Here is a 21,278-nt window from a genome sequence, read left to right on the forward strand (position 1 = left end):
GAAGAAAAAAATTAAACTACCCGCATAAACACAAAATTTAGGTTGGAGGCGTTTCATAAATATATTTATTGATTTGATTACCGCAAAAGAGTTTTCTGATGATTAGCTAAACTATTAATTGCTTGAGTTAGGGAATCTTATTTTTGAAGATGTGACCCACATAAGATAATTCGTTTAATTTCACGTTTCATAACGTATTATTTTAAAATAAACAGTCGTTCACAAAATATAAATGGCGTGCTTGTCGCGTAATTAGTGTCAACTAGTAAAATATATTTTCTAAACCTTTAGTTAAAATGCTTTTTTAACCGTATTATAATTTACTCATCAGTTCTAATTAAAAAATGATCTCAAATATATTTTTTACTAAAACATCTCTATAAAACGCATAAGTTTGAATTAGTTTGAATGGCATAAGTAATCAATATTAACCATTTAAAATATAAATTTACAGGTGTGGTAATGACGTGATGGATATTTGCAAGCTTTGCGAATGATGAATGATTTACATGATTTATTTATACAGTTAGTTATTTTAGATTCTCATAAAGAATAATCTAAAAAAAAAACCACAAAAAACTTATATTGGCATTAAGAGATAAATTGCAATTCCTGATCATATTACAGTAAAAAGTACTGGCTCTAAGCGTGCCAGTACATTTTACCGTAAAATCCAATTTGTCGATAAATTCTAAGGTACTAAAAATCTGATGTACTGAAATTTTTTACAGTAATTTTTTACCTTAAACTTTAAGTCTTAAGACTGATTTTCTCATTACAAAAAATTATGAAAAATTCTCAATATATCCTTCGATCGATATATTATGTTAACTATATTAATGATTTTAGCGTAGCATAACGTTAACGTATTTTTTCACAACTATTGATAGTTTTGAAAAAATTGACACTTTTTTTTATCACAAACAAGTTTCAAATGAATTTCTTATTGAGAAAAATTATATGAAATTCACAAAGCACCCTTCATTTTATTAACTATACATATGCTCCTTACGGTGCTCTTAACGAACTATATATATGCTCCTAAAGCCAGGGCACCTTATTGAAAAGCTCTGCTTCCTATGCCACGTTAACTATAGTGTTTGGTTATAAAGAAAAATCTTTAACCATCTTTATCTTAAAAGACTTCCTTATTGAAATCATTTTTAAGTGTAAAAGCGTTTAAAATTATATTGGCTCACCCTTATAAAATTTTCAGTCAATTTAACTTACCAAAAAATTATATCTAAACACATATAATGATCAGGAAGAGTATCAATTCGACAATGAAGTCGAATCGCAATTCTATTTATACGATGCTCATAATAATAAAATAATTTCTAAAAAGTAAGAACAAGTATAGAAAATAAAGGCAAAATGATTTGAAAAAGATTAAGTTAATTCATGGAACTATAGTTTAATGAGAAACATACGTATAACTAATTATTTTTATAATGACAAAATAATTACGTATTATACAACTTTACTACTATAGCAGAACTGAAAGGTAAAAACTAGAATTTGAATTGACAGTTATACATTTAAGATTAGGATGAAAAGCAGAGAAAAACTGTTATGCGAAAAATAGCTTTGAATTCAAATATCCGGAAAAAGTCTGTAAAAAAAAGGAGTTTTCTGCATAACGATTAAAAACAGAAGAAAGAAAAATTTATTTTTAAACAGTATTTTTCTATAAAAAATTTTTTTTGTTTTTTTACAGAGTTTACAATTGTTTTAGACAATTATTTCTTACAATGTATACAGCAGTTTTTATTTATTCGTATAAAATGTATAAAGTAATATACGTCCTACTTACTTCATTGAAATAAAATTTTGTCTGGGCTTTACTTTTTTAGAAAAACCAGTCTTAAATTATAAAAAAAAAAAAAAAAAATTCAAGAGTTTCATTTCAAATGAAACTTTTTCTCCTATAAAACTAAATAACTAAACCTGGATAGAATACAAACTAACATATACAAATAGTTAGTATTAATTCACATGAAATCTTCAGACAGAGTATTAGTTAGAATCCAGTTAGCTTAGTTAGTAACTTAGTAAAGTATATTATTTGTTATTTTAGAGTGAGTAACACGATATATTTACTCTATATGTCAAAAAATATTGTATTTATTTTATTTAAGCTTAGTAAAACCCCGAAAGTAGAATATTTTTGAATCCAACAACCTGTAAGGAAACTCTCTGAGAAATAAACATTTAAGAGAAAATAGGACAAAAAGTTTCACCCCATCTTTCCATTTCGATAGCTTTTTTTCAGATCTTAAGTACAGAGTGGCAAAAAAAATTTAAGTAATAAAAAATAAGCTTTTTTTAATTTAGGATTTATTGGAAAAATTCGAAAATTTTACTTTTGTTTTTGCTTTACCTTATTAACTGAATGCGTCAGAAAAACTATATTTTCTAGCAGATTTGTTACTTACATACGGCTTGACCAAATTTAACGTAGACAAATATAATAGCATCCGAAATACAGTTACAATAACGGCACCTCCATTCAAGGTTATGATAGAAGGTATTAGAATTAATTGCATCATATTCGAAGAAAAAAATTCCGGTAAAATTACCGTTCTGTATGGTTATGACATTTCTGTTTAAAAAATAACGTAATTATGATTAATAAAACCAAAATATACGGTATTTAAACCATTCATTTGTTATTTTTCCATTTATATGGAAGCGGTTTACATTTGGTATATGTGTGGTAATGCTTGTTAATGTTTGGTAAAAAGATTTTTTCGATTAATTCACTTTTCAGTTTTGTTTTTACTAACTGTATGGTAATAAGTACTATAATTTTAAAAATCAGAATTTCCGTTAAACCATTTCCATGTAAACGGAAACATTACCAATTGAATGCTTTAGATACCATATATTTTGTTTTTATTACCATAATTATGTTTTATTATTAGTAGTATCAAAACTGTATTTATCGTACAGTAAATCATTTTTTCAGAATTTTTGTCCCGGTAAATATGCAATTGAAAATATTGTACTTACTGTGCAATTTAGGCGAAAACTATTAGGTTATAGTTGTCGAGTAAGAATAACGCTGTGTAGAAAAACGCCTAAATCTGCGAATGTTTATTCCATACATATATGCGTCGAAAAATACGCTGCATCCTTATTATTTATATAGTTTTAAACTTAAAATTTTAGGGCCATTTTCTAAACTGTATCTACTAAAGAATTGTGTAAACAAATACAAGGTGATTCTACAGATGACATAGTACCCATCTAGATTATCAATAATTACCATAAAACATAGGATCGCATTCTACTCTAACAAGCAAGAAAGATGAAAATTTGAATTTCACAGAAGAAAGCAATAGGACTTGATCAAATAGAAAGCAATAGAACAAGACACAATAGAAAGCAATAGGACGAAACCAAAAATTGCGCAATCTATTTCATTGATCAGAAAAAAAACACATAGCAGGCACTCAAAGTGGTTGCGACGCGAATCGTTCTACAGTTCGCACCAGTGAGGAAATAACTACTGCACCCTTTCGAAAATTCCTGATTTTGAGTTAATGGACAATGAGTAATGGAGGAACTCTGAAACTGCTTTGTTTTCTTTTTAAATGTTTACCCTAACTTTAGTTGATATTCGAATCCAGGAAGTTGATATTTGAAAGGTGATATTTAGTTGATATTCGAATCAACCGGTTCTATTGCGCAACGAACTCTGCTTGTTTCTTTTGCCCGCTTCAAAACCAGTGTTTGCTTTAATTTGAAATACATCATGGATTTATATAATAAGCTTTGTTAGAGTCGTGGTGGCTCAGGGGGTAAAGCGTTCACCTTCCAATGAGGTGAACCGGGTTTGAATCCCAGTGATGAGTGGTTGATTCAAATTCAGCACCCGGCTTGCACTGACCACAGTGATGACGTAAAATATCCTCAGTTTTAGACGGATCATGGGTTAGAGTTCACTTTTTGTTAGACTAACAAGGAAAGGTTTTCTTGGTTTTTCTCTCCGTGTAACGCAAATGTGGGTTAGTTTCGTCAAAAAGTCCTCCACGGAGACATATATCTCACAATACTTCTCGATTAAGTTCAAAATTTCAAGGCTACGGAGTCGAACACTAGTAGACGTAACCCTAAAATTTGGTCTGCTGTTCAATGACGTTTATGAAATTAAAATGAAATAAACTTGGTTAACAATAAACTTCATTGAGTGAAAAGATGACTAGTTGTCAATTTTCCCTACAACAATGATTTTTACTATGAGATCTTCAGCTTAGTACACAAACATCTGATGCACTAATAATTTCATGTGCTACTTGAACAAAATAGTTTAGATGATTTAGGTTCGTTAAACAAAGAAGAAAAGCCATAATATCAATATTTTTAGGTTTTCAATGTGATCCAATATGAACCAATGTGGCTCAATGTTCTATAATAAATATTGCTCATCCGCATGGGTATTATCACTCCTCTTATTTTGTAAAAAAAATTAATCCACCTTATTGAATATTTATTCAATGGTTATACACAGTTTTAATACTCCCACAGTTTGATACTTGCACACTTTAATAATTATGCAATTTTACTTTTTATATATTTCAGATTATCTGCGATATGCTCCATGCTTAAAAAATGTATCTACAGATCATCGGAAATGTGCAAACCAATATAAACGACTGGCTAATAACCATGGAGGAAATCCAGAGGAACAAACTACCGCCAATATTAATTATGGATTAAAAATGCATTGTTGGTATGTATCGCTTTAATTTGTCATCACGGAATAGTATAATAAAGTTAAAGTATTATTATACTTTAACATATATTTAACCCTTTTACAATTTTTAAATTCCCTTAATTGTAGATTTTTCTGCTGCACAAAAAGACTTTTATTAATGAAATAGTTCAGAGGAACTTTCAAAATCAGGGTTGGACAAAAGTATCAAAACAGTTTCCTTTATCAAAATGTATTTTTAAAGATTATTTATGTGTAACCTTTATCTGCACGCATCTGCTGTTTTTCACTCCTACTGTAACATTTTTTCTACTATAAATTTTTATGATAAATAATGAATATACATGATAAATATTTAAAGTCAATAGCAATTATTGAGTTTTATGAAAAATATTGAATTCTTTCAAGCTAGATATAGAATTGTATTATTATGAAAGCTATTGATTATTGATTATCAATGTACTAGATGATTATTTTCAATGTACTTGGGGCAATGTACAATGTACTTATTTTCAATGTACAATGATTATTTTCAGTGTACTTAAAACGGGTGAACTCCATTTGGGAGTAATCTAGCTCTCAAAACAGAATTCTTACTATACATTAAAGAAGATTTAAGAATTTATTAGATACGTGTTTACTTGCGTGTTTAAACCTTTAAATTTAATCGAGCAATGCGTGACAGAATATTTAAAAAATAAGTTAGGTAAGTGTAGAGCTTGTAACTTTTTAAAAAGATATGATCTAAATCAACGTATGTCTCACTTACATTTTAGTAAACATACAATATATTGGTAAATAAAATCGCTAAAAATTCAAATGCTACAGAAGCAGTATCGAAGCATGTTATATCCCCAAAACACTAAATTACATCTTCAATTAGTACACTTTTTCTAGAAGTTTTCTCAAATGAAAAAGCCAATCAATTAGTCTTTAATTAAATTTTAATTAGTTAAATTTTAAAAACTATGTTAAATACAAAAATCTTTGCAATGTTAAATGTTTTAGTAGTATCAATATATTTTAAATCAATAAAACATCAAATTACAAATTATCTATTATTTATGGAATCCTTCTCAAAAGAAAGTTCAAAACAAATTCGTTTGTCTTAATTAAAAGTACATGAATCTTCTCTTATATATATTGCGCTGATTAATTCCTTAAAGAACCACTCAATACCAAAAGAAAAATACATAATATAGCATTTAATCAAACATGTAATTTAGAGATTAAAAATGTTCTCAATATCAAATGTTAAAGGGGCATTGTAAAAACATGTCAAATCAATAAAGCAATAAATAGAATTTTCAAGCAGTTTACTCTTTTTTTAATTTTTCTTAAAAGAAAAAGCATATCCATTAGTTTTAATTAAAATTATATGAAACATTTTCTATCAGTTTAACTGCTACTATACTATTTTCAAAACCACTTGATGCTAAACGGTCAATAGATAATATGCATCAAATATATATGTTATATAGACAAATACATAAAATATTATAGATTACATAGTCAAATTTAAAATGTATTAAAAATAACTAATATAGTGGAAAATAAAAATATTTACAAAAATAAATATAATAATAAATATTGTTAAGACATGATAAATTCTTAAAATACCTAATACACTTCCAGTTTCTTACTCTTAATAGAATTTCTCTCAAAAGAAAAAAGCGATCAATTAGACATAATTACAATCGTATGAAATTTCATTTAAACATTCAGCAGTTGATTTCTTTGTTATATAGCGGATTTAATATCGAAAGATAAGCACATATGTGTCAAATAAATGATATATCATATATTTAAATACTTATTGGAAAATCAAAATACAACGTTGTGTGAGTAATGCCAAATCTTCAAAACTCCAACTAACATCTTGAAATCGTCCACATTTCATGGAATTTTTCTCAAAATTAAAAGCTGATCAATTAGCATTGATTAAAAGTGTATGAAACTACGCCTATCTATTTATCTGTTTATTTATTTATAATAGAACTACTTAATACCAGTGGATAAAATCTTGTTCTCAGAGATGGATTAAATTTAACAAAGAAGAATGTCAGAAGGCATTTTGCTGACACAAAGTCATCAATTTTTCTGAAAAACTTTCACGGATGTTTATTTAAGGAATGGCGCAAGCCTTTGTTTCTTCTGAGTGTGCATACAACGAAGAGAGATGATTATAATTTCTTACAGAACAAAAGTTATACTACTTATAGTCAGAGAAAATTGTTTCCGTAACCGAAATACTAATTACACTTTCAAATTGGCCACCTTTTATTAATTTTTCCTCAAAAGAAAAAAAAACAATCAATTAGACATAATTAAAAGTGTATAAAATTAATAATAATAGCAAAAAATAAACACATCAAATACATTTATCATATAGTCAAATATATGTTACATATTGGTAAACTAAAATACATATTTATATGTTTTGGGAGTAATGTCAAAACATGTTAAATCTTCAAAACACCAACTAACATCTTGAAGCCATCCTCACTTTAAGGAAACTTTCTCAAAAGAAAAGGCGATCGATTAGCCTTAATTAAAAGTGTATGAAACTACGCCTATCTATTTATCTGTTGGTTTATTTATTATAGAACCACTTAATACCAGTGGATAAAATCTTGTTCTCTGAGATAGATTAAATTTAACAAGGAACTGAGAATGTCGGAAAGCATTTTGCTGACACAAAGTCAGCAGTTTTTCTGAAAAACTTTCGCGGAGGGTTATTCCGTTCAAAGTATGTTTATTTAAGGAATGACGTGAGACGTTGTTTGTCCTGAGTGTGCATACAACGTAGAGATGATTAGAATTTCTTACAGAACAAAAATTTAATTGCTTATAGTCAGAGAAAATTGTTTCCATCTGCCATGCAATAATAATGTAAAAAGCATATTTATATTTTGCCCAAATTAAAGTACCTAAATTGGAGTATGAATAATTAAACGGAACTCCATTTAGAATAAATTAAATATCTGAATAATTAAATAAGAATAATGCTTTTATTCAAATGGTAAACAGCGTGAAGCGAATAAACTAATTATTCAAATATTTAATTGGTTCTACAGCCTATCTGCAATAAATAGAATATGCTATGTAATTAGTAAATAATTCTTAATTTCAAAACATATTTAATTCAGATTTATTTCTGTAATGTGGCTTTCACCTTTTTTTGCTTTAATAAATATCTAGTATTTAGTAAGAATTATATTTATTTTTTAATTACGATGTTGTTTTAATCTCTACTTAAAGACGTGTAAAAATGTATTGATGCATAAAGAAATGTATTAATAATTCAGCATTTCCTTCATATATTCATAATTACTTTTTATAAAATAAAAAGATATTTTTGTTTTAAACATATTTATAATTAATCTCATATCTTTAGCTAAACAAATGCATATCTTTTTCTAAGTTTTTTATCATGATATATAAATAATTTAACTTGATATGAATTTGATAAGTAAATTCTGATTCATCACATTTTAAAATTTAATTTATTTTGTGTTTTTAAATTATTTCATCCACATCAATGGAATTAATAAATGGTAGTCATGTGTCTACAGCCTCAGATTTGTGATTTTGAAGCAAATTAAAAGCAAATTAACCTTTGATATTAGTTAAGTAATAATTATCAGTTACGTAAGTTTGCTATGGTATAATTCATGAAAGAGGATCTCAAAGAAAAAAAAACAGTCGATGTTAGAGAGCGGAAAATCAATAAAACTAAAGCATGAGCTTCCTTTACCACATTTAAAGAAAACGAAGTATTTGAATCTAATAACTATTAAATTTTCCTACATTTTTTTAATAAGTGATTTTACTTAGAAGATTAAATGGCTTAGCAGACAAAATGTGCACCATAATGCTGTTCATTAGATACTTAATAATTGTAGCAGAAAATATTAAGATATTTGGGTTCAACTTTTCGATATTTTAGTTAAACATGTGTACCAATTTCAGCAGAATTAGTCTGAGTGTTTTTAAGTAAGTGTTGAATCTAACATTAAGTGAAAAATATATCAGACTAAAAATATTTTTACTACTTTGTTTAAAGTAAGGTAAATGCGCATTTCACACCAAAATGATACCTGCAAATGTGTCTGAAAGTATCGGTAAAAATGCATAATAAAATATCTCCATTATAAGTTTACTAATTATACAAAGAATTTAAAAAAAATATTCGAAAATGTAGTATGGATAAATTTACGCTTTTGTCAGGAATTCACAATGCCAACTTATAATAAATTATTGTTTCGTTTCGTTTTTTTTTCTTGTTATTCTATAATTATCTTATTTAATTTTCTTACTTTTATCTCAGTTGACTGCTAAAAAAGTCTGAAAAAATGCGACAGAACACTTCTTTTGAAATTCGTTGCTCAGTAAATTACAAATTTCTGATTCCAAAACTATCTGGAAAATAATTGTCGATTTTAGCAATAGGGTAAATAAAGATTTGGAAATATTCAAAATATTTTTTATGTTTTTTTAATTATGTTACAAAATCTTTAAAAATGTATATCTTTTTATTTAAATATGTCGTATTACAGTGAAATTTACCAAATATGTACTTACAATATGATTGAAACAAAAAAGTTTAAGCTATAAAATTTTTATTTGGAACTCTTCTACATTTTTTTAATATTTTGCTAGAATAGCATTCAATTAAACCTTTCGAAACTACGTTCAGCAAATCTATTTACTGGTAAACAAACAATATTTCATCAAAATTAGAACAGAAAAAGTGCAACCATTACACTTTAAAAAATTCCGGATTAAATTATGGTATAAAATACCGGTACTTTGGGTGCATTATCTGTACATACCATTTTAACAGTAAATTATTATACCGTGATTTTTACAGAATTAATCATTTAATAAGAGTTATTTAGTGATTTCACGATAATTAGTACTGTTAAAGTTGCAGTATATCAGATTTTTTTTTGTTCCATAACATGGTCCGGAAAAAAATGGATTTTACGATAAAAAAGGATCGGAACCCCAATTGCCGGTACTTTTTACCTTAATTTGATCCCGGATTTTTTTCAGTGTAACCTACTTTCTAAGAGATGCTAAATTTGGAAATTTAGATCATACATTTTTAATCATTAATTATACTACAGAGTTATCTGAAAAATATGCTCAATGTTATATACTTTAATATATTTTTGAATAAAAATCTAAACATATATCAATAAAATTAAAACATTTAGTAGTTTTTCTAACAAAATATTTCACATCAAATGCATTTTCTAATAAAATAATAAAAAAGTAATTACTAGCATTAATGTCCCTAAAAGACCCTAAACACACTTTTTATATTAAAAAATCCTTGAGCTTTATTTGTTTATTAAGTGATCTTTTTCCTCAAACTTAACTTTAAAAAAATACATCATTAAAAACTGTTCTAAAATGTTTATTATAAACTATAAACAAAAGTTATTCATGGATATAAGCACACGACTTTCTCTAATGTATACATACTCTAAAATAACCATTTTTCTACGTGCTTAAACTTGAAATTCCTTTGCTTTTTATATTTAACGACCCACATATTATTGTTAATTTAAAAAGAAACATTTTCTAGATTGTTTCATGAAAAACTCGCATGAAGTCTAATCATATGATTACACTTGATGACCAAAAATTAGAAGCGAAGAGCCGTGATATCATTAAAATTTTATTAAAACAAAGCGTGACAGAGTTGGTCACGTTTAAAGAGAGATCGTTCACTTCATATCTAGAGTTTGATAAGGAATTGTGGTTTCCACTCTTCAATGAGCATTAACGTAATTTGATTTTCTCATGCAATCATATATTTGGTGAAGTTTTCAGTCGAAAAATGACTACTTCTACAACTAAATGGCGTGAACTCTTCTACAATTATCTCACATTTTTTAATATATGAATTTTTTTCTATATTTTAACGAAATATATCAGTTTGTTAAGCACAGCAGAGATTTATATAGACATTAATAGTGGTTATTGTGTGTTCAGAACACGAAGGAAAAAATGGACAACCCTGAATAGCTTTTGATTTAATGATGGGATCTTCACGTTCTAGGACTCAATCTTTGGAACTCAAGGAGGTGACCTTAAGTATTCGAATTATTTGGTTCATACTTTATTTTAAGTTACGAAATCACCTTTTAAAAAAAACACGAATAGTTATTTTTAATTTTCTTTTGAATGGCTTCTGAATACATTATTTGTATCAGTTTTTAAACGACTTTCAATGTAATTATTATATTGCTAGTGTCATGAACAATATTGTATTGATTAATGTCAATGTCAATATATTTGTGACTAATATTTAAAAATTGTGCATTTTCCACTTGTTTAAATTTGAGTTTTATACATATTAATACCTCAGGTTTTTGGCTTCATCTTGTTGCAAATAAAAAAAAAATATCGTCAATACATAAAAAAACTTCTGAAAAATGTACATTTATGTACCTCTTCTAATAACCTTTAAATCCTAAATAAATTTTTTTTTTGATTTGTGACTTGTGATTTTCTTAAATGAGTTTTCTTACGAGCTTTTAATTAAGAATTTTTCGTAGTAAACGCGTAATAATCGAAATTAAACCTGAAAATTTTCAGGAAATGATTAAAACTATATCAACGAGAAAAATGTACAAAACTGAATTTTACTTTCTAATTTTGTATTTTTTTTTAAGAAAAATAAAAAAAACTGCTTTTCTAACAAAATTAGACTTTCAGATGGTAATAATAATGTTTAACTTCGGTTAAAACTTCTTAACTCCAAGCGAAGATCTTTGAAGTGTAAATATAAACTTTGACTCTTATGAGATGTAAATTTTGCTTGAGGAATTTATTTTTTCAAAGAATCTTTCCCGCTTTATTCTGCTGAAAGTGTTTTTGTTAGCACCTTATGAATTCAAATAAAAATGTGATGAGAAATACTTATTTCTTGACTCAACATTACGAAGTTAAAAAATATGCTTATTTTAAAACAAATGTCACTGCAATTTTTATAGAGATTTTATTTGGCAATGTAAATAAAATTTTCGGTAACACAAAATATGTTTTTCAGCTTTATCTTAGTTGTTAAATAGTTAAAATTACTTAAACGTTTAATTTCATTCCAAAGCTAAAAATAAAATAAACATGCTTCTATTGCAATAACTTGGCATTTAAATTAATGTAAAGCAATTTAGAGAGCACGATAACTAGTTATAACCTATGCTAATATAAGTTATAATTTACTTAAAAATGATTTAAAACTATTCTAAAAAATTAGGTCATGCAGATAATTTAGGTCACTTTTCAGTATAAGCCAACTGCCAATAAAAGAGTATTTTTTTCGAGAAAAATTTATGCTTATGAAACTTAGGTTTACTTTTACACTACATGTTTACTCAAATAAAAACTTTCTAAGACATGTATGCGAAAGTTAAACAAAATATACATGGTGATCTAAGTTATCCACCTTAAAACCAACAGTAAGCATTTACTATATATTGCTTACGTTTGCTAAAGATAGGGTGACAAAATGTTAAAACACTCTTTAGTCCAAACGTTAAAGATAACTAAAACAACAGTACTCCAAATCAAATAAAATTTACGTCAAAGTCCAACTAAGTATGACATAAACAAGATTAACAACTTATTAGCAACGTAAATCAACATCAATTTATCAAGATCGAAGTTAATGTGAACCACAGCAAAAAATTCTATAAGTGATATAGCGTAGTTGCACTTGTAGTTTAATATAAAGTATCTATGTATTATGCAGTTTATTATGTAGTTTAATGTAAAGTCTATTATGTAGTTTAAGGTATATATGTAATGTAAAGTATGACCTTTCCCTGATATCACAAGAGCTTATATCTTAATTTCCCTTAAACTTAGCACTCAGGACACCAGAAAAAAATAAATTCTGGGTATTATATGTTAATAATTTATTTGGGGCTATACCAGTAATGGTTTCATTCGACTCAGCGAAAAACAATTTCATGGGATACACTATTTTGCTTGTTTGCAATGAGATGACACATAGATATAAGTGCAAAATTGTACTTTTTATATTAGTGCCATCACCTTATTTATTATTTCATTCGATGAAGCTTCAGAAAAAGTCACAGGACACAATACTTAAAAATTAATATCAGATGTGTGAATAAAGTAAGCCAAAATCTATTCCTTTCTCTTATGAAGTCTTAATAGTTTTTAAATTTTCAGTCTTGACTTGAGTTTAGATTTATTCAATTCGGTGTATTAAAATGCATCTCAAACAAAACATCTCTTTTCTACATAGCAATTCTCAATTTCCTCGTCTCGTCTTTATTAATTCAAGATGGCTGCTAAATATCACTTCAAAGGAAGGACTTCAGATTCAGATATTTTTAAAAACATAATGCCTTGGGCATAACATCATAGAACAGCTAAATTACAGCTCTATTAATACAGGCCTAAATAACATAGGCTCCACCTCAACACGATCTGAATTCACAAGTATCCAGTAAGAACTCGTTAATAATATTAATCCATCTGTCAAAGTCAGTCACACCGCCTCCAATTAAACAGAGGCAATTAATTATACCTAAGAGAGGACCAATTGGCCCTCTCTGAACATTAATCGATCAACTAGAGTTAACTATAAATCAGATTTACTTCATTAAGCAATATACTCTAACCTATTAATTAACAATTAAAACAAGGTAACAATTTAATCAAAATACATTGTATTATTAAAACCTGTCACCAAGTGCCTAAGTGAATTAAAGCAAAGTAATTTAAACAAATCAAGTTATGACAAAATCAATTTAAGTGCAGTAAAATCGAAACTTAAATTCTTAAAACTCTCAATTATGCATGAAACTGACCAACATTTGACAAATTGTTTTTCAATTCAACTAGGGGTCAAATACTCCGTAGAGGAAAATTTTTATAGGCGTTTTTAGAGAAAAGGACCGCAATTTCCATTTAAGGAAATGTTTTTCAATATTGTGTTGTTAACAATGTAGATAGTCAGGAAACTTAAACATATCTATTTAGAAGCATTACAATAGGCAAAGTATTATGAAAATATCGCTTTTGAAAAAGTGACTTTGCATAAAATAATGTGAAAGTTAAGTTCAAATCATATACATTGACAAATTCAAGATTAAATTAAGATAAAAGATTAGTTATTATATTTTATCATTATTACAGTTTATGCTTTTTCTATCAATGCGAATACATTCACTACCAATTTAAAAAATGCAAGAGGAATAAGGGATAACAGAATTTAATCCCATTTTAAATTCAAGATAATAGAGAGTTAAGAAGAAGATTAAATTAGAAAATAAACCAAAAAAGCAGTATAACTGTGTAACTGAGACCAGACGCTGACTAAGGACAGGCTAAGGCTTAAGAAAACACATTAGTAGATTACTTACACTGATTTAAAATTCCTCTACATCAATTAAATTTATAAAACAATTAATACAAAACTTCTTACTTGATTAACAATGAGTTCCAACAGTAAATAACATGAAGAAAACTAATAATAAATAATAAACAGGGGGATTAATCGTATGAAGTCCATGCAATAAGAAACAGTTATTCAGAATTTAACTTTGTTATAGACTATTAATATTAGAAAAATCAGTAAAAGCAGAGAAACATAATGTTTTTCTGCTTGTAAACATAAATATTTGATACAGTTAATTCTATAATCAAAATCATTTAAACAATAATTTTCCACATATACCAGAATTTAGTGATCAATCATAAAAATAGTAAAGATAAAATCAATTTGTTAATAAGACTGAAATAAACTCAATCCAAAAGCAGCAAAAACCAAACGAAGAAATTTTGCCTACGTAAAATGTTCGAACATAAATAAAAATCACTTATTCATTAATATAAAAAGAAAGTAGAGCAAAATTCATAGATCAATAAACGAAAATACAAAAACAAAAAACCATCCAATCCCAAGTATCAAAACCCTCATTGCATTCACGGGATTTAAAGTTATAATCAAAATTCGTCATTTGATTAGATTCATCACAATTCAATTAGATTATATCCCTAAACTTTAACAAAAAAAACCCGGATCAGTTATCAAAATCAGTTAAAACAATAACTAAAATCAACTAGAGTGTCAAATCCATTGAAATTTACTAATTTTCATTGATAATTTCAATTTCGTATATACATGTTATAAAAACATTTTAATAAATCGCCAAATCCACTAGATTTAACTTAAACTTCAAATCATAATTAAATGTAGAGGAACATTCTTAGTAGGGCAATAGAAAGAGCGCTTAGGGAAAATACTTGAGAAAATAAAAATTTAATTAAGGTAATGTAAGTGTATTTTACGGCCAATAACAGCACATACCATGGTAAGTCCCTGATCTCTTTAATAGTAGCTCTCTGCTCACGAGAGATCAACCAAAGTTTGTTTAACAATTAAGATTACAATACTGCTACAATGCATGTCACAGATCCAGTCCTCTAAACTATGTTTACCAAGATAGTAACTAGTCCTTAATTGTTTAAAGTGTCTGCAATTTAGAATTAAGAGATCAATATCTCGTCGAATACTAAAGTAACCGCACGTAAAAGTACTTTTGAAATTATCATGTTGGTATGCACTGTTAGAAATTTTTCTAAAAAAATAGTTGAATAACAATTTATTTAATTTTTATTTTACCATATTCTACCAAAGAAGTCAAATAACCATAAAAAAATGGTTTTCAAACTGTTAAGTGTGAGAAAAGTCGTTTATTAACTATTTTTACCTAATACGGTTATACAACTGGAATTTTAACCACGCCAACTTGGCCCACCTCATAAAGCCAATTAGTTTCTTGCAATTGAGTACATAATGTAGTCGACAGGGTAAGCCTGTCAATCTCATGACTACCAGAATATGGGTTCGAACCCCTGCGTTACCACTGCAATATTTCCTCTATTTCTTTAAAACACGAAGAGTTTCCTTGCGCTACTCAATTCTTGCCTGCCAATGTCCAATTAAATTTAATTTATATAGTTTGCTGTAAATAGGTTTGTATTCACGGTTTGTTTTTTAATCATACTAATCGTAAATTGTTTCAAGGCCGTAAAGGAATTTATGGTTAACAGAATTGAAACACTGTTGCTGCTTATTGAATTTATGGAATTTATGGTTGCAGCAGAACACTGTTGCTGCTTATTTTACCGAAATTTTAGAGTGAAAATTTTAAAAAAGCGTACACTAAAGGCTACGTAATTTGAAAAAAAATGATTTAAATAAAAATGAACACTTTAGTTTTACTTCATCAACAAAAGCAATTTACAATGAGCGTTTTTCATCACCATGAGGGTCAATCTTAAATATTGATTTTGGGAACTCTGAACTCCTAGAGCCACTGTAAACTGAAGTGATTTGTAATAAATTGCGATAATACGTTTTAAACAGTTTTTAACCGACTTAAAATTTATAATTTCCTATAGTACCAAACTGAAGTATAATTTAATAATCAACTTTTTTGGTTGAAGATAGGGCAAAGTGAGGTAAAACTGAATACATTACTTCTGAAAAGTCATTGATGTAGAAACTTTTTTTATAGGTGATTTTTTTTCTAGAAAAAGTCAAATCACCAGAGTAAGACCGGGTACCCCTTTAAACTCTGTAAGAAATTCAGAAACACTCGAATTTCAGTGAAAATGTAGCTGACATTTCTATTTTATATGACAATTTCAGAAAATTATGCATGTAATTTACATGCGATATAGTCAGGGCCGTACTCAAGGAAGGGAGAGGGGAACAATTGTGCCGGAGCCCGGGACAGCAGAGGGCCCGACCGAAATACCTCACAAAAAATATACTGCTTATTAATTTTTTTTAATGTAGGGAATGTCTTTATAACTATATAAAAGTTACAATTTTGTATAAAAGTTTACAAATTTCTACAAAATGTGAGAGTAAGGATTTTTGCACTTTGAGAAAGAGGCCCGCAGAAAATTTTCTCCTGGAGCCCTAAATCTAAAACGTTTGTACAACATTGGATGTAGTTATTTGCTTCCTCTGCTGCACTGCATCTTTCGTGGACCCAGCATAGGTACACATCAAGGGGGGGGGAGGCAAGACTGTATTGTACATTATACCCGATCTTACACTGGGAGCTAAGGTTATCGAATCGAAACAAAGAACAGTGCTACCATTGGACTAAATCCTTATTGTTTGTTTGGGTGAATGAATGAATCTTTAAACATATAATAAGCTGGATTAAAAATAATTTTTATTACTGAAAGGAACAATAAGTAAGGATAGCTTAAAAACAAGAGAATATTTGAGATTTTGCATAGCGAAACAAACTTATCTATACAGAAACCGTGAATTAGTCAACAACACCACACCAGTATGGTAAAACCATATTATTGACTAGTAAAGTGTAATTCAGAGTTTGGCCGCTAGAAAACAGAACTAATTTTCATAAAATCGAGGATACCTCTCTTACCCTACTCTCTTCTAAGTAGTTTTCCTCACATCAGATCTGAAACACCTTGGGTCCCTAGTGATTTTTCCTAATTTCTTGATAAAATTAACAATGTGTGCTCTGGCATATTTAAAATGAAGTACCAGGAAAACCTATAATTTAAAACAATAACCTGTTTATTTATTTGATGTTTGGATCATGCTACACTTTTCCTAAAAAACAATTCATTACATGGTCATCATCAGGTTCTTAATTGATGGTTTTATTAATATAAGCCACCTTAATAAACAACCATAAATTTGGTTTTCTCCCACTGCTAAATTTCAATTCATGTCTATGATCTCAATGGATGATAGAATGCGGAAGGCTTTTTTATAGGTTATCAAACTTATAATGCAGAGTCCTAATAAGTAGCAAAGTGCGGAGTCTTTATAAGTTAGCAAAGGTCATTTTTGAGACAAAGTCATTATGAAATGGATCTAAAACATTATTGATTAAAATTGCCTTCAATATAAGATATAGAAGTGATCCTATATGGATTCTAATATTTAAAATGGAAAAGTACTCAAAACTTTTATCTCCAGACAGTGCTTCTTGGCAATCCAAAAAGCAATCAATCAATCAGGCCTGGTTTACTTCTCGTTTTCGAATCAGAATAATTCAGTCATCATTGCTGAAAAAATTTTACTGACCATCATGACTACTATGTTATATTATCTATCAATTTTAATGGGTAATGCTAAAGTTCCTGATATGTTCAAGTCATTTTTTTTAAACATTTTATCAAAAAATCTAGTCTTTCAACGCATGCCATAAATGTAATTGTGCACCAAGTTAGTTAAGTTTATAACTCAAATTATAAAAATGAAAAATTAAAACTCATACGACTGGTGTTTTTATGAGATTTTTGATAAACTAAATGGACAAAGTAAAGGGTTTCTTATGAAACAAACTCTAATGCAAAAAAAAAAAATTAAAAATTAATGAGAAACTAAATAAAACGTACTCAGAACTATAACTGTTGCAAAATAAAACAGTTTTAAATTAGAAACATTTCCGAGCATGATTTTAAAAACCAATTCAGATATTTACGCCTTTTGAAGTTAATAAATATTGTGTAATTGAAAATAATTTTTTTCTGATGTAAATGTCTTTTTTAGTGCATTCTCAGAATTTGTCGAATGCCAGCATACATATATACAAAGAGACTGTGGCCACCATGCACACCAGTTTTATCAAAGCCAACTGGAACGAATGTCAGGTTCATTACTCAATGAACACTGTGCTATATTTACTCATGGTTCTAATGCTTGTCTTTTCAATCAAAATGATGGATACAGCTTGAAGATGAAATGTTTTTCATATCGAAGTTTACTTTTAACTGTTTTTGCTGTTGTTGTTGTATTAATTTTTACTCATCGATGATATTAAATATTTTTTTCATTTACATTTTGTATCTTATTTTAACTATTTCATCTACATACCATACGTTTTGAAAATCCTCATATGTAGTACATTTTCTTTATTTTATAGGTAGAATCAAGTCGCTAGTACAGAGTTATGTAATATCTAGATTATGTGCTAGCGTGATTATTCCTAGCTCTTAATTATGAAAGAGAAGGGATAAATTAAGTATTTTTTCTATGCAGAACAACCTTTCCATACATCTTCAATATTTAGCAGGAAAAAAATCCGTTAAAGTAAGCTTACTCACAGAAAAAAATATGGTCAAATCTACCATAATATGGTAAAGTTTACAGTGTATATTGCTCTATAGGAGCATCAAAAATCTCGGAATACTTTTCCCTAGCGTTTTGGTAAGGATTTTGGTAAAAGTAACAATATAATTTGGAATTTGAAAAATGTGGTAAAATTATGAAATTTAAAAATGATACATAAAAATCATTTATTTGGTAAAAGTTGTTTTTTACTAAATGTGTGGTAATAAGAAATATAACTGAAAACCAAAATTTCCGGTAAGCCGCTTCCACATGAATGGAAAATAAAATGGTTTAAATACCGTATATTTGGCTTTTATTAATCAGAATTATGTTTGTTTTTTTACCAGAAGTGTCATTACCATGCAGAACTGTAATTTTTCTAGAATTTTTTCACCGTATATAGTGCAATTAATTCTGATACCTCCTTCCATAACCTTGAACGTCGCTGCCGTTATTGCTACTGTATTTCTGATGCTATTACATGTGTCAACACTACATTTGATTAAGCCTTATGTAAGTAACAAATCTGTTTGAAAGTGTAATTTTTGCCGTGTTCAGTAAATAAAGTAAAACTGAAAATCAAAAATAAAATTTCGATTTTTTTTTCCCGAATTCACAAATTAAATAAAGCTTATTTCTTTTTATTTAATTTTTTGAGACACTGTATTTAAGATCAGAAAAAAAGCTATCGTAATAGAAAATTGGAGTGAAACATTCTGTCCTACTTTCTCATAAATATTTATTTCTCAAATAGTTGCCTTCTTATAAATAAATACATGTTGTTGGACCCAAAAATATTCCACTATAAACCTTTCCCATTAGTTTAATCTGTATATTCGTACTTTCCCCTTTTTTGAGTTAGACGTAGTATCTAGTTCCTGTTAAATATTAATTTTGTTACCTTAAGCACGGAAAAGCATAAGTTTAATTTGAAGTTTTGCTCGGCATTATCGCATTTATCTATTTTTCTACAAATAAACTGAAATCGCAATTTAATTTAGATCATACGAAAAATTTCCAACGATTTGCATCAATGAAATATTAAATAATGTGTTGCTTTGAATAAAAATATTAATATTTTTTGGTAAACCTAAATTATATTTCGGTTTTATTAATCAGAATTATGCTTTTTTTTAACCAGAATTGTCATTACCATATTTTGGAGAGAAAAAATTTCTTGTGTATGATTTAGTATACTTAGAATGATTATTAAATTTGCAAAGTTGTTTGCCATTGTTATAAATTATAAAAAGCTTTGAATGACATGCATTGTAATAAGTTTAAAACATCTATATTCTTATAATAAAGATGGTGATAATCAAATTGATGAGTTTTTAGTTTAGTTAGTATAAACTATAACAAGTTTTGGTTGTAATGCGTTGTAAAAAGTTTAGATCATTTTTCGATTATTCATATTAGGGAGTTTAAACTGCATTTAATCTTCCATTTAATGGTATTACACTATAAACAAAACATTATATAATGGCGTCAAATTTCATGCTAATACTTCCACTCAAAAACTTTTACTATTGCATATTATTCTTAGTTGACAAAAGTTAATTACCGCTCAACTGAAAATGCAATTTAAAACTAAGTTTTTCATCTTCATACATTTAAAGTTTGCATAGTGTTTTGAAAAAGTATTTATGATCGAGATTAATTTGCCTTATATGATAATTTATTCATTTTTTATTTCGCTTTTTACACTTCTTTTACCATTCATAGGCTTTTAAATACTCAGAACAGGAATTTATATTCATTGAAAAACTTATTGCATATTCATGAATGAACAGGAAACTTTGTTAAAAATTTAATTATGGCTTCTTTCAGTCCTAGTAATTCATATTAAGATTCAAACCACACTACAAAGAAAAGAATGAATAAAGTTTGAAATTCATTAATTATAAATATTTAACATGGAAATGAATAAAGAATTTTATTAAAATCGTTTTCATTTAAATAAAATTGAACTTTTTATTGTAATTGTTTCTTAATTTGCTCAGAACAAATTTGAAAACAATGTTTATACCGAGATATTTTATTAAATACTTTTAATGCTTTTTTTTAACTATCTTTATTTATTTCAATGAATAGTTATCACATTCTTCCCACTATTTTTTAAATTTTGGTGCTGTTACTTTTAATAACAAGTAAAATGGTTTTCTGAAAAATGATATTCGGGTGTTAAATTTTTTATCCCTAAGATCAGCTACATCTAAAAAGAGTGAAGTAATAATAGTTTTAGTCTTTAATAGTATAGTGTGCAAAGTAAAAATAGGAACAATTTAATAACTTTTGATTTAATGATCGGATATCACATACTCAGATGCAATAGTAATAGTTATAAAGTTTAATCTAAACCTAACTTAAACCCTTTAGTTACATGTTAATCAGTGC

General features: G+C 27.6%; 1 protein-coding gene across 1 annotated transcript in view; it reads left to right on the forward strand.

The window, feature by feature from the left end:
• Positions 1–18,607, forward strand: part of LOC122270927 (uncharacterized) — a 125,197-nt gene extending 106,590 nt beyond the window's left edge. The window contains exons 4-5 of the mRNA XM_043050260.2: positions 4,585–4,735; positions 18,321–18,607. Of these exons, the coding sequence (XP_042906194.1) occupies positions 4,585–4,735; positions 18,321–18,585 (416 nt within the window). The 3' untranslated portion in view covers positions 18,586–18,607. The remainder of the gene's footprint in view (positions 1–4,584; positions 4,736–18,320) is intronic.
• The last annotated feature ends 2,671 nt before the right edge of the window (positions 18,608–21,278 follow it).

Source organism: Parasteatoda tepidariorum, chromosome X1 (assembly GCF_043381705.1).
Source record: "Parasteatoda tepidariorum isolate YZ-2023 chromosome X1, CAS_Ptep_4.0, whole genome shotgun sequence".
NCBI lineage: Eukaryota > Metazoa > Arthropoda > Arachnida > Araneae > Theridiidae > Parasteatoda > Parasteatoda tepidariorum.